At 35.0% G+C, this 20,105-nt stretch overlaps 1 protein-coding gene across 3 annotated transcripts in view; it reads right to left on the bottom strand.

The window, feature by feature from the left end:
• Positions 1-20,105, bottom strand: part of AP3B1 (adaptor related protein complex 3 subunit beta 1) — a 277,679-nt gene that overhangs the window by 237,883 nt on the left and 19,691 nt on the right. For 2 of the 3 annotated variants that reach the window (XM_032847913.1, XM_032847905.1), the window contains exon 2: positions 5,883-5,958. In XM_032847913.1, coding sequence (XP_032703804.1) covers positions 5,883-5,958 — 76 coding nt within the window. Of the gene's footprint in view, positions 1-5,882; positions 5,959-11,046; positions 11,076-20,105 lie in introns of those variants that run through there. The other variant, XM_032847915.1, reaches the window with a different exon arrangement.

Here is a 20,105-nt window from a genome sequence, read left to right as displayed (position 1 = left end):
TGAGGTAGGCAGCTTTTCTTCCCTAAGAATGTTGTGGCACAGATGAGACTTTACTTAATACATGAAACACTGGAAACATTACTTCATGATTCTAAGTCTCAGATATCACCAAAGAAAGATCATAAAATAAACTGTATCATTATGGTTTCTCAATGTTAGATGTTGCTGAAAAGATTCTCTAGTGAATCATAGGACTACCAACTATGAAAGATACAGATATGCGTTGCCAGCACTTTGACATATTTTAGAAAATAATGTGGTTAAATAACCAACATTTAAAATTTTGGCAGATTAAATTCAGAAATCTTTAAATGTTTTTAACTATGATGAAAAGACCTGAAAATTACTCTGCAATTGTATAAAGTGACAAAACTCCATTTTCAGGGCTCATGATACATAAATTATAAAGAGAAATTTAAATTTAAAATTTATATTAAGAAAATACAAGTCTGGGGTGCCTGGGTGGCTCAGTGGGTTAAAGCCTCTGCCTTCGGCTCAGGTCATGATCCCAGGGTCCTGGGATCAAGCCCCACATCGGGCTCTTTGCTCAGCAGGGAGCCTGCTTCTCCCTCTCTCTCTGTCTACTTCTGCCTACTTGTGATTTCTCTCTCTGTCAAAGAAAGAAAGAAACAAAGAAACAAAGAAAAAGAGAAAGAGGGGCGCCTGGGTGGCTCAGGGGATTAGGCGGCTGCCTTCGGCTCAGGTCATGATCTCAGTGTCCTGTGATCGAGCCCTGCGTCGAGCTCTCTGCTCAGCGGGGAGCCTGCTTCCTCCTCTCTCTGCCTGACTCTCTGCCTGCTTGTGATCTCTGTCTGTCAAATAAATAAATAAAATCTTTAAAAAAAAAAAAAAAGAAAAAGAGAAAGAAAGAAAATACAGGTAACTTTGAAGCCAATATCAAATTCTGACTGACTGACCTCCAGGAAACTACTTCTAGCCAAAAGATGTTTTGAAATGATATATACACCCAAACAGAAAAATTTCTAAATGATTTTAAAAGCTTCCACATAGAAATATGGTATTATCTAGAAATCAAATTAAAAGCTGGACAAAAGTAAAGGTGAATGAATAATTGCTCTAAGAGCTCACTGAAAAAATTTTAAGTAAAATAACTATTAGTTACTTAATAAAAGAGCAAATAGGGGCGCCTGGGTGGCTCAGTGGGTTAAAGCCTCTGCCTTCAGCTCAGGTCATGATCCCAGGGTCCTGGGATCAAGCCCCGCATTGGGCTCTCTGCTCGGTGGAGAGCCTGCTTCCTCCTCTCTCTCTCTCTGCTGCCTCTCTGCCTACTTGTGATCTCTGTCAAATAAATAAAATCTTAAAAAAAAAAAAGGGCAAATAGCAAACAATAACTGCTTACTGAAAATTGAAATGTATCACTCAATAAATAGTACTCAAAAACACAAAGTATTTTGAGAAAGCAGTAACAAAATAGTAGAACTTAAAATTAAACACTAAAAACTATAATACACCTTTGAGAGAAATTAAAGATGACCAAAACAAGTAAAGAAATAGAACCATGATCATGAGTCACAAAGCAAAATACTGTTAAAATGTTAATTCTCCCCAAAATTGACCTATAGAGTTAATGCAGTTCCAATATAGAGCCCAGTAGGCTTTTTCTCCCTATAGAAAATGAGTTAAAAATATCTGAAAATAAAATATAAACCTCTCATAACTTCCTGACAATGTAATTATCAACCCAGAAAGTCCAAGCACAGGATACTGAAAAACTGTTAGAGATAAGAAGAGAGTTCACTGAGAAACCTAATGCAGAACACAGAGAAGTCATTTGTTTTCCTATATGCCATTAATAATTAATGTTAAAAATATAATGAAGAAGACAATTCAAAATGGCTACCAAGATTTAAAAATACACAGAAATGAATAAGGAATGCACAAGATCTCTATGATAAAAACTACAAAATATAAATATAATGTTACTGAAAGACAAGGAAGGAAGGATGAAAGCTAGAAGGGGAAGGGAATATATTAAATCCATATTATCCTAATCAAAGTTTAAAAACAATTTTTAACAGAACTTGAGAATTTGGTTCTAAACTTTATCTAGAGGATAAACTTTCACTTTTTATGCCTCAATATTATTTGAAAATTTATATATATATTTACATCTTGTATAATACATTACACTTGTAAAACTTGTATAACAAGTAAAGAATAACTTCTTTCGGGGCGCCTGAGTGGCTCAGTGGGTTGAGCCTCTGCCTTCAGCTCGGGTCATGATCTCAGGGTCCTGGGATCGAGCCCCGTGTCGGGCTTTCTGCTGGGCGGGGAGCCTGCTTCCGCCTCTCTCTCTCTCTCTCTGCCTGCCTCTCTGCCTACTTCTGATCTCTCTGTCAAATAAATAAAAAATAAATCTTTAAAAAAAAAAAAAAAAGAATAACTTCTTTCACACTTATTGAGATGTAACTGACATATAACATTGTGTACACTTAAAATAAGGTATTATTGTCAAGCCTCTTAGAATAACTATCACCTAGAAGATAAGGGATAACAAGTGATGGCTAGGATGTAGAGAAAAGAAAATCCTTTCTACTACTGGTAGCAATGTAAATTGGTACAGCCACTATGGAAAACAGTATGGAGGCTGCTCAAAAAATTAAAAATAGAACTATCATATGATTCAGCAACCCCATTTCAGAGTATATATCCAAAGGAAATAAAATGCTATCTCAGAGATATCTATATTCCCATGTTCATTGCAGCACTGCTCGCAGTAACCAAGATATGGAAACAACCCAAGAATCTGTCAACAGATGAATGGATAAAGGTGATATAGATACATAGATGTAATGGAGTATTATTCAGCAATGAGAAAGAAGGAATCCTGCCATTTGTGACAAAATGGATAGATCTTGAGGGTATTATACAAAGTGAAAGAATAATTTTCAATTACTGATCATTCTATAGTTAAAAAACCAAATTTGAAATTTACCTTTATGCAAACTTCTTAATGAGAGACAGTCTATAAGTACTAGGCATATATGGCTATATTTATATTTCTTTTTTTTACATTTCTTTATGATACTTTATTTATACCTAAATTACATTTTTTATAATCCAGATTATGAGAATATCAATGTTTATTTAACAGTTTGAAAGAGTAATTTCAAAAATTACCAAATGCCACATTTCCAGATTTAGGAATTTCCACAGTATCCTCAGATTTAGTGAAATAATTTTTCCTACATGGAATGTAAAAGCCAAAATTTAATGAAATTAAGAGCAGTGCTTGCTTTATATGGTAGTGAGGGATTGTAACCTGCAGGAGAGCAAGCTAAAACCATGCAAAGCAATCCTGATAATCAATTATAACTCTTGCAATCAATCTTTGACTTTTAAAATTTTTATAAAAATATTAAAACTCTCTCGGTTATAATGTATAGGAAACTGAAAAACAGTTAAACTAACATTTATTTAGTACCTTGTAATTTAGAACATTAGAAACACTGGAAATTAACATAGCAAGAGTAGTCCTAATGGGTTTGCCTATTCTCACCATGTAAGATACAGAGCAAGCATCTTTCCTATGTTTTAGTAAATTACCAAACTCCTGTCCAAATTTGTATCACCTTCCAACATTTAATCCTTGGCACTTCCAATATTATAAACTATCTTCCAGAGTTCCTCTAATGTGAAGTTTTTTTGGCACCATTTCTTTCTCTGGCATATCTTCATTCTTTCATCACAACCATTTCCCTTACTTATGGTGAAAAGCTCACCTTTACTACATTCTTCCAGCTACATAAATTAGAGTCTCTCAAAAAATGGCTGTGTCACCATTCCCACTCTTGGCTCTTTCTCTATAACTCCATTTACATTCTACCTGATTTTCATTTCCAATGTTACCACTTTTTTTTTTTTTTTAAGATTTTATTTATTCGTCAGAGAGAGAGAACAAGCAAGGGAAGTAGGTGGCAGAGGGAGAATCAGGACTCAATTCCAGGACTCTGGGATCATGACCTGAACTGACGGTAGAATGGAGGTAGATGCTGCCTGAACCACCCAGGCATCCCAAGTATTAACACTTTTATTTCTTTGCTGCATTTTCATCTTTGCTGACCAAATCTCTCATTATCCATTTTTATAAAATGTCAAGTGAGTTTCTCACTGGGAAGCAAGGAGGGAACACAACTACATGTTTTGCTGTCTGTACATAAACCAAGTAATGTACACAGTGACAAATCAATAAAAGACTTTGAAAGAAGTGACATGACTGGTCACTGATCATGATGCATATTTGTTATCTATACAGTGAGTTGTGAATTTAAGAGTTACTGGTGAAGTTTGCACATTATGCAATTACTCTGTTAATAAGCCCTATAACTAAAATTTGAACCATGTTGTTGTGGGATTGGTATTATTTAACTCAACTATGTTAACTGAAATCTGTGTGTTATCAAAGCCATGTAAAGCAAAAACTACTTGTCCAGAAATGCAATTATTTATACGGCTTAGTGTTAACAACTGAAAAATTTACAAAGAATCTTGAACACGTCCCCTACATTACCAAATGACATAAACCTGAATTTAAGAATCAAATAACCTACAGGTATTCTACAGATACAGTTAGTCCTTAACTTTTATAAATCTGATTTTCATAACAAGTCATTTTTTAACACAACATATTGAAACTGATAATTACCTTTCATAAAGGTGATTTGAATTTAATATGTCAAGAAAAGAAAGGAGATTTCAAAGTCTCATTTGGTAGCATTTCCTTCTGGAAAACAGTATTGTTTCAGTTGTGTTGTCACATTATACTGTTTCAGTTGTGCTGTCACGTTATTATAAGAGTTTATTTGTGCAATTATACAAGTATGTTACATTTTGACATTATATAAAAATATGTGGGAAATAAAATCAACAATGGTAGTGATAAAAAACATAGAAGCAATGAGAAACAAAGGTTTTATGAATTTAATTCCACTGAGAAAAAATCAAAACTCTTTAGCATTAGACTATCACTGAATTAAACAGTGTTTTCACTGTGAATGCAAAAAAAAAAAGTGCCTACAATAAAAACTGCAAAAACATTTTATTAAAAATTGTATATACAATTAGGAACTGCATTATATTTTTACCTTACTGACAACTGAACTCCTCTAATAACTTATTAGTAAATTGTTTAAATTTTACATTACAACTGAAAACTGGTAATGTTCTTACACTTACTAATATTCATTAGAACTTCTATGATACAGGGCATCTGGATTGCTCAGTTAAGCATCTGCCTTCGGGTTGGGCCCTGATCTCAGGGTTCTGGGATCAAGCCCTGCATCGGGCTCCCTGTTCTGTGGGGAGTCTGCTTCTCCCACTCCCTCTGCTCCCACCCCTGCTTGTGCTCTCTCTCTCAAATAAATAAATAAAATTAAAAAAAAAAAAAGAACTTCTATGATACTAAATTGAATAAAGCATTGTTATTGGTAGTAAGGGAACTTGAAACACAGACGAATGCTCACAATTTTTAGGCCATTAAATGACACAAGAAAATCTTTTCACTAATCTAGACTCCCTCCACGTAGGAAGTCAAAATAATGTTGTAAATAATGTTATTTGGTCTTTAAAATGATTAGCTCTTTCTATCTCAGAGGAGAAAAATCTTGATATTAGAGATGGGGAACTTAGAACACAGAAAAGATGGAATTAAAACTCAAGCTCCGAAAAAAAAAAAAACCAAACTCAAGTATTGGAATTGTGACACTCCAAAGTTCTTCCAAAACATTTTAGACAGGAAATACTAAGTTAATATAAAGGGAAAATGAGATATTTGACTTGGTATTAAATATATTATTTAACATATATTTAATATAATCACTACGTGTCGCTTTTCCCAAATTGAAATTATCTATTTTACCTACCCCAACAATCCGTTTCATAGCATCCAATTTAGCAGAATCTTTGTTGCTTTCCAACATTTGCTTTAGATCTTCATTCCTATATAAAAGAAAAGAAAAAAACCTCCATATTTCAATTTTTACATTATATAGTTATTAAAATACAGTTCTTAAAAATTAGAAATAATGGGCGCCTGGGTGGCTCAGTGGGTTAAGCCTCTGCCTTCAGCTCAGGTCATGATCTCAGGGTCTTGGGATCGAGCCCCGCATCGGGCTCTCTGCTCGGTAGGGAGCCTGCTTCCCCCTCTGTCTCTGCCTGCCTCTCTGCCTACTTGTGACCTCTGTCTGTCAAATAAATAAAAATAAATAAATAAATAAATAACCCTGTCTTTAAAAATATATATATTAGAAATAATGAACAATATTACAAAACTTCATTCTTAAATATAATTAAATATATATTTTCATCTACTCTACAAATACTGAAGTGCTACATCGCAATGAAGCCCATCAAGCATACAAAAATATAAAACTGTACCTCAGTTCTGGGCAAAATATCTATGTGAACATAGGCATAAAGATTATCCTATCTAAAAATCTCCTCTTGGGCGCCTGGGTGGCTCAGTGGGTTAAGCTGCTGCCTTCGGCTCAGGTCATGATCTCGGGGTCTTGGGATCGAGTCCCGCATCGGGCTCTCTGCTCGGCAGGGAGCCTGCTTCTCTCTCTCTCTCTCTCTCTCTCTCTGCCTGCCTCTCCATCTACTTGTGATCTCTGTCAAATAAATAAATAAAATCTTTTTAAAAAATAAATAAATAAAAATTAAATAAATAAATAAATAAATAAAAATCTCCTCTGCATAATCATCAAAAAGAAAAATTCTTCAATCACCACTAAAATATTTTCATAAGCCAAAAAGTAAGAATTTTCTTTTCTCAAGAAAGAACACTCATCAAGAAAGGCTCACTCAAACCAACCCTTTTTAATCCCTACCTCTCCTCCGCCAAAAGAAAAAAAAAAGAACTGGAACATGAGGGCAAACACCCAGGGATACTCCCTAATCATAGAATTATGTAAAGGCAATTTTAACACTTGAATGAGAAGACAAGTGATGAACCAGAGTAGTTAGTTAGTAGTAAGGATGAAAATGTAGGATACATGCAAGAACTACCTACAAGTTGAAATCAGTGGGATGCAGTGACTGTGAAGAATGAGACTGGGGCACTCAGTAAGGATATTCTGTGTTTCCCATTTGGACTGACCAAGCAGATGACAATGCTACCATGTAAGATAAAATAGACACTTCCTATTTCCCAAAACTAATTGCTATATAAATATCCTTAAAAGTGCAGAACAAAAACTATCACTACCTTACACAGAAAAACTGAAAAAAAGAAAAACGTAAGAACAATTTTTTTAAAGATTTTATTTGAGAGAGACAGACAGACAGACCACAAGCTGGACAGAGGCACAGGCAGACACTTAACCTGACTGAGCCACCCAGGCAACCCCCAATCCGCAACAAATTATTTTGCTCACAACTGATCAGATGCTCCTATCCTAAGTGAAACTTCTCCCAGCATATTCTCCCAACATATTCCCCCTAGCTAAAGAAAATCTGTAATTTGCAATCTCTAGTCATTTTTCCTTCAACACGAAAGGACAGATTTTTAAAACAGTTATATAGCTAGACAAAGAGTTCTCACACTTGACACCAAAAGTACAGTCCATAAAATGGAACACCAATAAACTGGATCTCATCAAAATTTAAAACTCTTTCTCCCCATTAAGAGGAAGAAAAAGAATAGAGACTGGCGAAAATATCTGCAACCATATTGCACATATTGCACATAATTGATAAAGGACTAATATCCAGACTATATTTCAAATTTCAAAATTCAACAGTTAACAAAAAAAATTTCAATTAGAAAAGGGACAAAGACATTGCTATGGATTGAACTATGTTTCCTCAACCCCAAAGGTGACTTTACTAGGGCCTTTAAAGAGATCAGTAAGGTTAAATAAGGTCATAGGGGTAGAGCTCTAATCCAGTAAAAATGGTGTTGTCCTAAGAAGGGAGAGAGACATCACTGGTGCACACCCACAAAGAAAAGGCCATATGAGAACAGAGAAAGGAGTCAATCAAAAGTAAGCCAAGCAGAGGCCTCAAGAGTAATCAAACCAGGAATTCCAGTATCCTGGAAGAACTGTGAGAAACTGTGAGAAGTAAATCTCTGTCGTTTAAACTACACAGTCTGTATTTTGTTAAGACAGCCATAACAAACCAATAGATTTTGGTACCCAGAAATGGAATGCTGCTATAACAAACCTAAAAATGTGCAAGTGGCTTTGGAATTAAGTAATGGATAGAGGCTGGAACAGTTTGGAGGTGCATATTTAAGACAAAAAAAAACAAAAAACAAAAAAGCCTAGATTGCCTTAAAGAGAGTGTTAGAAGGAATATGGATGTTAAAGGTGATTATCATGAGATCTCAGATGGAAATGAGGAGCATGTTATTAGAAACTGGAAGAAAGGCAATCCTTGTTATAAAGTGGAAGGAACTTGTCTCCTAGTTTTCTTCTAGTGTTGTATGGAAAGTGGAAGTTAAAAGTGATAAACTTGGATATTTAGCTGACAAGATTTCTAAGCAAAGTATTAAAGGCACAGCCTGGTTTCTCCTTGTTTCTTATGATAAAAGTGAGAAAGATAAACTGAAGGAAATGTTAAGCAAAAAAGAACTAGAACTTGAAGATTTGGAAAATTTTCAGCCTATCTATATTGCAAAATATAAGAACTCATCATCGGACCTTTTTCAAAAGTGTGGCTAGAGGGCGCCTGGGTGGCTCAGTGGGTTAAGCCTCTGCCTTCGGCTCAGGTCATGATCTCAGGGTCCTGGGATCAAGTCCCGCATCGGGCTCTCTGCTCATCAGGGAGCCTGCTTCCCTCTCTCTCTCTTCCTGCCTCTCTGTCTACTTGTGATCTCTGTCTGTCAAATAAATAAATAAAATCTTTAAAAAAAAAAAAAGTGTGGCTAGAAAATTATTTCACCAAGATATTGTGGATACCAACTCATGAATATAATCAGGTGACAGAGCAGAAACCAGAGAGAGATGGGATTATACCACAGAGACACTGCCAGCTTGGAGTAAAAGGGAGAGAAGAAACAAAATGAGGGAAGTCTGTAGGACTTCGGGATTCTACATGACAGGACAGCATGAGGACGCGGAGAGATATCAGCCACTGGTACACCAAGGAGAGAGGCCTGAGAAGAAACCAAACCTGCCTTTAGTCTGATGGTAGATGTTTAGCCTCTAGAACAGTGAGAAATAAATTTCTGTTAATCAAGCCACCCGTTCTGTGGCATTCTCTGATGGCAGCCTTGGCAAACTAATATAGACATCTACAATTCACTAAAGGAGATACACATTGCGAAAGGCATATGAAAAGATGATTGCATTACCTACTAGGGAAATACAAATTAAAACGACAGCAAGATATAACCACATATATATCAGAATGGCTCTCATCTAAAATTTAAAAAAAATGGGGCACCTGGGTGGCTCACAGTTGGTTAAGCACCAACTCTTAATTTCAGCTCAGGTCATGATCTCAGGATCACGAGATTGAGCCCAGCACTGTGCTCTTCGCTGGGTGTGCAGCCTGCTTAAGATTCTCTCTCCCTCACCTTCTTCCCCTCCACCCACTCTCACATGCTCTCTCTTGAAAGAAAAAAAGGAAGATTAAGTTACATTTAAAAACAGTAACAACACCTAATGATAGTGAGAACAGAGAGGAACTGGATCACTCATTTACTGCTGGTAGGAATTTAAAGGGTTACAGCCACTCTGGCAGTTTGGACAACCAAGTAATTTCACTATTGGGTATTTATCTCTGGGAAATGGAAACTGATACACAAAAACTTGCACACAGGAATTCATAGCTGCTTTCATCCCTATTAGCCAAAATGGAAACCCAGATGTCCATCAACAGATGAATGGTTCAGCATGGAATACCACTCATCAGGTTAGATAAACTACTGATACATAAGACAACTCTGATTAATCTCCACAGAAATATGCTGAGTGAGAAAAGTTAATTCTAAAAGGCTAAATACTGTATTATTCTATTTATATAATAATTGTGAAATAACAAAATTATAAATTATAGAATAAAAAAATAAATACAAATTATAGAAGCGGAGAAAGATCAGTGGCTGCTGCACATTAAGATCAAAAAAGGGAAAGGTGGTAATAAAAGGGCAACACTAGATGGAATAGTTATGCATCTTTACTGATGTGATGATGATACATGACACAAAACAGAGAGAGGACACACACACAAGTAAGTACAAGTAAAGTCTTAAGTTCAATCTAAAAAACCAATTATATAACAATTAATGGTTCATTTATAAGAAGACAAAGAACCCAATCAAAAATGAATGGTTTAAAAAAAAAAAAATGGTCAAGTGGTGCCTGGCTGGCTCAGTGGAACATGTGGCTCTTGATCTCAGTTATAAGTTCAAGCCCCACCTTGGCTGAAGGGATTACTAAAAAATAAAACCTTAAAAAAAAAAAATGGTTAAAATATGTGAAGACATTTCACAAAAGATCAGGAATGCCAGTAAGCATATTAAAACCCGCTTAAGATTATTAACTATCAGGAAAATCCATATTAAATGAGATATCATTACACACCCGATGGAAGAGCTGAAATTAAGAGACTGACAATAACAAATGTTGCCAAGGCTCTAGAGAAATGAGAATTCGCACATATTGTTGGTGGGACTGTAACAACAACAAAAACACACACATACACACACACACACTTTGGAAAACTGGGTGATTCTTACAAATTTAAACATAAACCTATCATGTGACCCGTCGATTCCACTCCTCAGAGAAATAAAAACATATTTCCACGTAACAACTTACATGAACATTCATAGCAGCTTTATTAGTAATAGTAAAAAACTGGAAGAAATATAAATATCCATTGGTAAAATGTGACTTAGCCAAACACTGGAATACTACCCAGCTATGAAAACTAATTACTGATAGATGCAACACAGTGGATGAATTCTTAAAATCATTATTCTGAGTGAAAGAAGTCAGATACAAAACAGCATGATTTAATTCATTTAAACTTACAGAAAAGGCAAACTAATTGAGACTGAAAGCAGATCAGTTATACCCCAGGACCATGGAGTAGAGGAAGAAATGGAGAGCCAAGGAACGTAAGAAAACTTTATTTCATAAGATGGTGGAAATGTTCTGTATCTTCTTCACTATGGTGGTGACTTCACTGGTACAGATATCTGTCAAAACATCTAATTATCATCTTTGGGTGGATAATTTGTTATATGCAAATCATGCCTCTGTAAAGCTAATAGTAAAAACATTCATAATGTTTTATTCACATGTGTGAATAAGATGCAGAGTTCTCCTAAAGAAGACCAAAAGACATAAATCTACTTCTGAAAAAAACATTATGAGGGATCAGATAAGCCACCACTTTACACTCAGAAATCAATTAAGCTTCATTCATGCTTACTCAAGAATTTAAATCACTACATATTGTATTTTAGTACATCAAAGCAAAATCTTCTCAAAGAAACTAAAAGGAAACTAAGACTGTATTATTACAAATTGTAATTAACTACTTACAATAGTTATTAGTTTATAATTAGCAACCTTTCAACTTTTCACAACTGCAGAAAAAGGAAAAAAAAAACTTATGCCACATGACTACTTCATGAAACAGTTCAATCACCAAAAAGTATGAGAAACCTGGGTGGCTCAGTTGGTTAAGCAGCTGCCTTCAGCTCAGTTCATGATCCCAGGGTCCTGAGATCGAGTCCCACATCAGCCTTCTTGCTCAGTGGGGAGTCTACTTCTCCCTCTGCCTGCCACTTACCTTCTTTTTTTTTTTTCTTTTCTTTTTTTTTTTAAAGATCACAAGTAGGCAGAGAGACAGGGAGAGAGAGGAGGGGAAGCACGCTCCCTGCCAAGCAGGGAGCCCGATGCGGGGCTCGATCCCAGAACCCTGGGGATCATGACCTGAGCTGAAGACAGAGGCTTTAACCCACTGAGCCACCCAGGTGCCCCTGCCTCTTACCTTCTTTGTGCTCTCTCTCCTTACCTCTCTGACAAATAAATTAAGATCTTAAAAAAAAAAAAAAAAAAAAGTATGAGAAACCCTTGCTTAGGTCTATAAGTAAACCAGAAAAGCTTCTTTAACTATACACAGAAATCCCGGACACAAAACTACTAACTAGTGTTTGTACACTTTACGAATTTAAGCCTCATGTAGGCAGTAAGCACTTATCAAGAATGAATGATCAATCAGATGTTTTTATAGGCTAAGTTGTATATCTTCCAAAATTCCTATGAAGTCCTAACCCCCAAAATGTGGCTATTTAGAGACAGAGCCTTTAAAGGGGTAATTAAGCCAAAATGAGATCAGGATGGGTGGACCTTAATCCAACATGACTTGATGTCTTTGTAGGAGATTAAGACACAGACAAAGACAGACAAAGGGATGACCAGGTGAGGACACAGCAAGAAGGTGGCCATCTGCAAGCCAGGGAGAGGGACCTCAGAAGAAATCAGAACTGCCCATTTTGATCTTAGACTTACAGCCTCCAGAAATTAGGAGGAAATAAGTTTCTTTAAGCCATAGGTTCTGTGTCTTTCTATTATGGCAGCCATAGCAAACTAATATGGAAGGTAAATGTTACAAATGGTCATTACATAAAAACATAAATAAACAAATAAATACTAAATACATTTTTTTCCAAAGAGTAGAGGCAATGAAATTTATTATGAAAAAAAAAAAAAATTACTCTTCTTTTCGAAGCAGCTCATAAAATTAAATACAATGGTGACCACTAATGGGATACAAAAATAGTTAAATAATTAAAATAGTGACTTTTCTCTAAACTTAGTTAGAAAATACACAAATAGTAGAGAAAGCAATACATAAAAACTGTATCTGAGGATATACAACTACCAAATAATAAAATACCATAAATATTCACTGGATTACATTTAGAATCCCTTCGTAAAACCTGTCACTCTATTACACTGCAAAGGTAACTGAAAGGGAATATTAAAAATAATACACCTGGGTGGCTCAGTCAGTTAAACATCTGCCTTTGGCTCAGTTCATGATCCCAGGGTTCTGGGATCGAGTCCCACATTGGGCTCCTTGATCAGTGGGGAGCCTGTTTCTCGCTATGCCTACTGTTCTCCCTGCTTGTGCTGTCTCTCTCTGACAAATAAATTCTTAAAAAAAAAAAAAAGAAAAGAAAAAAGTAAGTTTGCTTCAATTAGAGAAGTAGACATAGAATATATTAAAAAAAAAAAAATGGAACCACACGAGAGGTTTTTTTCCCTATCTACTTTTTGTTATTTTCTTTCTACTTTATATTTTTGTCTTTGACTTAATGACCATGTATACTTCCATAAATGAAAAATTTAAACCCTTCCTGAAAAAATCTTAAAAATCTTAGTGGGGTAAGAAAGAAAAAAAAAACTGAAATAATTAGATAGGGAAAAAAAAGACTATGTGATCACATATACACATATCAAAAGTAAGAGAAAGTTCATTTGCTCATGTCTGCCCCCCTTACACTTTCCCCAAGAGCTCTCCAACATTCTTCTCCACCAGTGTTAGAGAAGTGAGCAATGAAGAATAACAAAGCACCAATTTTTAGAACAACCCAATCTCTCCAATCCTAGGAGTAATTTTATTCAGGGCCTAATGGAAACTTGGTTTATTCCTTTTAAGCTTGAGATACCAGAGTCCCCTTCCCAACCACTTTTAGGTACTGACACACACTCTCAAATTAAAAGTAAGAAAACAAGATCCCAATATTAAAGCCAAAGGTTTTGCAGATCATGTTTAATGTAGTCTTCAACAACAAACATAGTATCTTTTGTTTTAACACAGGCCGACAGTAAGTTTGATTTTCAGAGAAGATACTAGAAATACCCCCAGGCACTGCTTCAACTTGAAGTAATATTCAACTTCACACAGGTATATCATGAAAACTATTGAAAATTATGACATAAATTACATTATTTCTTCTCAAATTCCTCTTTGTCACCAAAACAGTAAAGGCTTGGGAGAGTAAAAACAAACACCTCAAGGACACCTGGGTAGCTCACCACTGCCTTCGGCTCAGGCCATAATCCAGGGTTCTGGGATTGAGTCCCACATCGGCTCCTTGCTCAGCAGGGAGCCTGCTTCTCTCTCTGCCTCTGCCTGCCTTTGCTCTCTCTCTCTCTGTTTGTCTCTATTTGTCTGTATGACAAATAAATAAATAATCTTTTAAAGAAAACAAACACCTCAAAAAACAAAACAAAACAAAACACACCTCATTTACCCTCAAAATAAGTACATTTGTATAGGGTCATTTTAGGTCTACCTCCTTCCTTATCTGGATTCAAATATGGCCAATTAACATGTATCACTTAGTTCATTAATCTTAGAAATTAAGAAATTCCTTCTGCTAAACATTAAGAGAGTTGATTCAAATAATGCTGAATTGGCAATACTTTCACTGACAGGTGAAAAACAATACTTGTTTCAATTTTTTTTTTTTTTAAATTTACCTGCTTTTTTATTTACCTACTGACCAGCAGCTTTCCAGCTTTGAGTACTAGGATACCAGCTTTATTTTTACATAAGTGACATCTTGTGGTAATAAGTGGTATAACTTTTCCTTTCATTTTCAAAATACATCTTTTTATAGTTTAAAGGAAAATATGTAACTGGAATTAGAGAAAATCTTACTATTACCAGAAAGACACTCTCATCAGCACCAATAAAAAACATCACCTATAATCAAAAAGCAAAATGTTACCAGTTATACATAAGAATTTAAGAGGTAAGAGAGCTTTAACATTGTATAAATTACCTCTTTTCTTAAAAAACAAAACAAACAAACAAAAAAATCTATAATCCAGGGGCACCTAGCTAGCTCAGTCAGAAGAGCATGCAACTCTTGATTTCAAGGTCATGAGTTCAAGACCCATGTTGGGTGTAGAAAGTACTAAAAAAAATAAATAATAAAATGTCTATAATCCATAATTCATTTAAATCTTTCACTCCTTTTAAAAACAATGTGAATTAAGGGAATGATTAAGACTATACAGCCTTATACACTATATCGGTGATACTCAAAGTGTGATCCAAGAAAGTTCAGTCCAAGAACCATCACTAATCCACAAATTCTTTTTACTAATCCATGAGGAGACATGTACAGAAACTGAAAGCAAGCAAAGGTAGAAACTTGACAATAATTCAACAGTATAATGTTATATCTTTTGAATCTAATAAAAAAAATTGGGGTTTGCATTTTGCATGCTTTCTTTCATTCCATTTTTTCCAGTAATTTATTTCTTATTGTATTTTACAGAAGATCCATGATGGACTAGAAATTTGAAAGAAAAAAAAATAATTCTTTCATCAGTTTGCAAGCACTGCAATATACACAATCACCTTCTTTTTCCTCAAAACATTCACCAAAATTTGTGTACCATAAAAAGCAACACCTGAAGCTTAAACCCAGGAATGATGGACTAGGGAAAGTAACATGGAATAGCAATTTCCAATTAAAGGTATGTCCCCCAAACGACATTATCAAATCTTTGAGAGGAAAGTGGGCCTTTTCAAGCCCTGCCAAAAAAAATAAAAAAATTCTAAAACACAGGCACCTCTGCATGCTTTATGAACCACTTAAATGAAAAATGTTTCTACTTAAATGTTACACTGTACAAATAGGTATGTTAAAAAAAAAAAACAACAGCTGGGAACAAGAGTCAGAATTTACTCTTTTCTAGTGCTAAGTAGCCAAAGGGAATGGCCTTCATGATACATTTATGTGCACAATATAAAAACTTATTAGTAACTTACAGTTCAGTTATGACCTATACTTTCCTTGGATGACACTCAAAACACTGTATAGTTTTGGGGACAAAGTACTGACTTAATAATACAAGAGTAAATAAAACAAAAACTCCCAACTACCTAATCATCCATCTATTAACCCCCTAAAAAAAGAACACAAATTATCCAAGTAAATATGAACTTTTCCTTCTATATTGTTCACAAAACTATAAAAGGAACAGTGTACAATTGCCATCACCACTTCTTCAACCTTGGGTAATTTTTTTCTCTCTTACTCCTCCATTAAAACTTCTCTCACAAAGGTACAACTTCCTAATTTAAAAATCCATGCAAAAATTCCATGAATACTTTTAAATTATTCCTCTACATTTGATATAATTAACACTACTCCTCCATCTTAAATTCCCTTCCCTCTCAGATTCTGTAACTCTACTCTCATCTGGCTACCACTTATATTTGTGCCACCCCAGTAAACAAAAATGATCAAAATCCTCACCCTTGTAGAGTTTTCATCCTAACAACTAAAAGAAACAAAACAACAAACATAATAAATAAATTTTAAATCATGATGTGATATGAGGGAAAAATAGAGCAGAGGGAAGAAAATGCAGTAGGAAATGGAGGAGGCAATTTTAAAGAGGGTGGTCAGAGTAAGCTAAATAAAGAGACATCTGAACAAAGATTTCCAAGTAAAGGAGTCAGCCATGCAGACACTGGCAGTGAGGGGTATGGAGGAAGAGCACTCTAGGCAAAAGAGACAATGAAAGGGGAGTAAATAATATGTTTACTCCAAATGAAAAAAGGAACCACTGGAGGGCTTTGACTAAAGGAGAGCCATGATCTGATATATGTGACAGAATCATTCTGGCTGCTATGTTTATAATACACTGCAGGGATTTCCACATCTGCCCATGGGTCTGTAAGAAACTAAACCTGCCACAGAAAGTAAGTATAAAAGCTGGAAGAAATAAGTAACTTTCTGAAGGCACTAGAGAGCAACCAACCAATGCAGTCAGGACTTAAGGGGCCAAAATCCTGCAAAGAAGAGAAGCAGACAACAAAGTGAGCTCCTTATTTACACCAGTTTTTTCCTTGAATATATTTCCCAAACTGCCATTTGGGAGACTAGAACTCAACAAGAAATGGCAGTTTTAACAGACTGAGGAGACAAAGGTTGAAGTTCATAGGTAATAAAGGAAATGGAACTTGAAGGGTAAAATTACAACCAGTGAAAAGGTACACAAAAAACCCTTCAAGTACTCATCTATATTTTCACAGGGCATGATTCCAGAAAATCCAGCAGAAAACAGTTCAGAAGTTAAATATCTGTGCAGGGATTTCAGCAACTATGCACTGCTATGTAGAGGAGTTGGAATTCAAGTCTCTGGCAAGTACAGAGGTATGGTATATATCCCAGCCTTTCAATTAAGATTTTAAGAATTTTTCCAAAGTAATGAAAGACATAAGCCCACATATTTTAAAACCTGAAGAAAACAGAAAACACACACACATGCAGAGAAAACTACTCTAGGCATAGTGTGGTCAAGCTGATGAAAATCAAAGAAGTGAGAAAAATCTTAAAAGTATGCAGAGAAAAAAAGACATTTCCTTAAGAAAAAGGTCTGCAGAACTTTTCTGTAAAGGACCAGATGATAATTTTTTAAAAAGATTTATTTACAGAGAAAAATCAATAAAACTTAAGGTTAATATGTACTTTGAATAGGTTGTAATGAAGACTTAAATAAAGTACTTATTACCACGTCTAGCAAGTTCATTAATTCAATATCCACATGCCCCAGAAACTGTTCAAAATACTGGGATCCCTGACTTCTTGGTACTTACATTCTAAGTTTGAACACAGGATGGGTGGGAGTAAGAGGAATGACAGAAATGATAGAAGAAGGAAAGAGGAGGGAGGGAAGGAAAAAGGAAGGAAAACAACAAAAGTGGACAGAAAGACCATATAGCAGTACTGAAAAAAATTAAAATAGGGTAATGAAATAAAGTAAGACTGGGTGATCATAAAAGTCCTCTCTGGGTAGGTAATCATTTAAGCTGAGGTCTCAAATGAGGAGAAGGAGTCAACCAAAGGAATTCTGCCGATACTATGGCAAAAACAAACCTGGATATATGAGGATCCAACAGAAGGTCTACAAAATATTTATAAATGAAGGCTATGGTTGTTTTCTCAAGCACACTTAACACCTTACAGGCCCATAAAAGGCACACAATAAGTATTAGTTCAAAGAATAAATGAATATTTGCTACATACTAACATGTTTGTTAGAAATAGAAAAACTCCAAGCTTTCCCTGGATTCTCAAAAGGCTCCATGACCCAATAAAGGTTAAAAACTAGGATTACATTTTCTAGGTATACATCCCATGCATACAAGTTTCAAAAACCATGATGCCACACATAGATCACAGCAAGTCTCCATGTTTGCCAAACCTTTTATCAATGACGTCAGCTACTTGCTTTCTTGGAAGGCAGCACAAAGTAAGTTCTACTTTCGCTCAGGATATTAGGATGTCTTCCAGAATATGAGAACTCATCCTTAAAGTTTTCAAGAAAACCTCACAGAGCACTGAGCCAGCTGAGCTTATATTTGCTGAGGCAAAAAAACTGATTGGCACAAGGAAAAGTTTCACTGTTGAAGAGCAATATAAACCAAAAATGCCACTTTCTATAAAAGATAAAAGACTGGGGAGTCTCAGAAGCAAGAAAAGAAAAATATAAACAAGGTTTTAAAACTTTTACACCAAAAAAATGCCACAAAGTCAAAAATGAATAATTATCTTAAATTATATAGAAGCCTTAACTAATCAATTAAGAGCTGACCAACAGGGAAATGGATAAAAGACACTTAAAAGTATTTACTGAAAGAATAAACCAATAAATATGAGGAAAAAGACTTAATATACTCGCAATCATGAAGACTCCATGTAATAACATTTTGCACTATAAGACTGGCAAATGTTATGAAATTGGATGGTACCCAGTATTGGCAAAGGTGCAAGGGAAACAGACTTCACTGGTGGTGGAGGGAGAAAACTGGTGCAACCCATCTGGAAGGTAATTTAGCAATATCTATCATAATTTAAAATGCAATAACCTTTGACCTACCTTTGACCTCTATTTCTATAAATTTTTACTACAAATAGATAAATTCTCACACACATGCATAAGTTTATGTTACAGTATTGCTTATATTCAACAAAAAGTGAAATCAATCAAATGCCCCTCAAAATGAGATTAAATAAAGGGAATAGTAGGAAATATTATATAGTGATTAAAAAAACACGGACATAGTTTCATATGCTAATATGGAAAGGCCCCAAGATGTATTAAAGGATAAGCAAGACACATTAGAGCACAGTATATATATTATCATTTGGTTTTTTAAAAATTTCCTGGAAGGATACATAAGAACTTTCTCATTGTAGTTATCTCTGAGAGTATGGGAAAGAGTTATGTATTTTCCACATTACTGACTACCTTGCCACTAATATGCCTTGCATTTCCAACATATAATTAATGTATTTAGCTACCTGACAGTGGTATTGTTTTCTATAACTTATAACACCACATTATTTTAGGACCACAAAGTCTCTGTGACACATGTGTGGCTTTATTATTCCCACTTGATAGATAAGAAAATTGAAGCTCAGGAAATACAAGACAGCATACAAGCAGAAAATTATACAGACATAAGAAATTGTGAACTCACACAGCTTTTAAGTATACACCACAGAACTAGGGAACGGCAAAGCAAGAAATTAAATGTGAGTCTTGTTTCAAAATACAACATTCTTCCCATTTACCACATTGCTGTCAACTTCTGTTATAATTCAAAAACTATAAAGTAATAATATCCTATAAGAATAAAATCTATAACCGACAGTGTCATAGTACTTCCTCTCTAGTCTATAATCTACCACAAGACAACTGTTGTATATTTTTTCTCTTAAACTCACAATTTTTACAGAAAGAAAATTGATCCCTGGAACCATAATGAACACTAATTCTAACTATTCTCAATAGTAGTCTAAAACATCTGTGATACACTTCTGTATAAGTCAAAAAAATTTTATTTTCACTGACATTACTTTGACTATATTTGGTTAACTTTATCTCATGTAGATTCATCAGCTCAAAATTAATTAGTATTACAGAACAGTGTATTCCATCCAAACAATTCATCTTTGTTGGCTCACATGCCTCACTGCTATTGGCATGCCCCCACAATAACGGGCATGGTGCCACAGTAACAGATGGGCATAAACACAGACATGCCAAAGAGTCAGTATGTACATCAAGTTTGAGTATTAGTATTAG

Source organism: Lontra canadensis, unplaced genomic scaffold (genome assembly GCF_010015895.1).
Source record: "Lontra canadensis isolate GAN:19392208 unplaced genomic scaffold, GSC_riverotter_1.0 scaffold4, whole genome shotgun sequence".
In the NCBI taxonomy this organism is placed as follows: domain Eukaryota; kingdom Metazoa; phylum Chordata; class Mammalia; order Carnivora; family Mustelidae; genus Lontra; species Lontra canadensis.
This window is presented reverse-complemented; position numbering and strand designations above follow the sequence as displayed.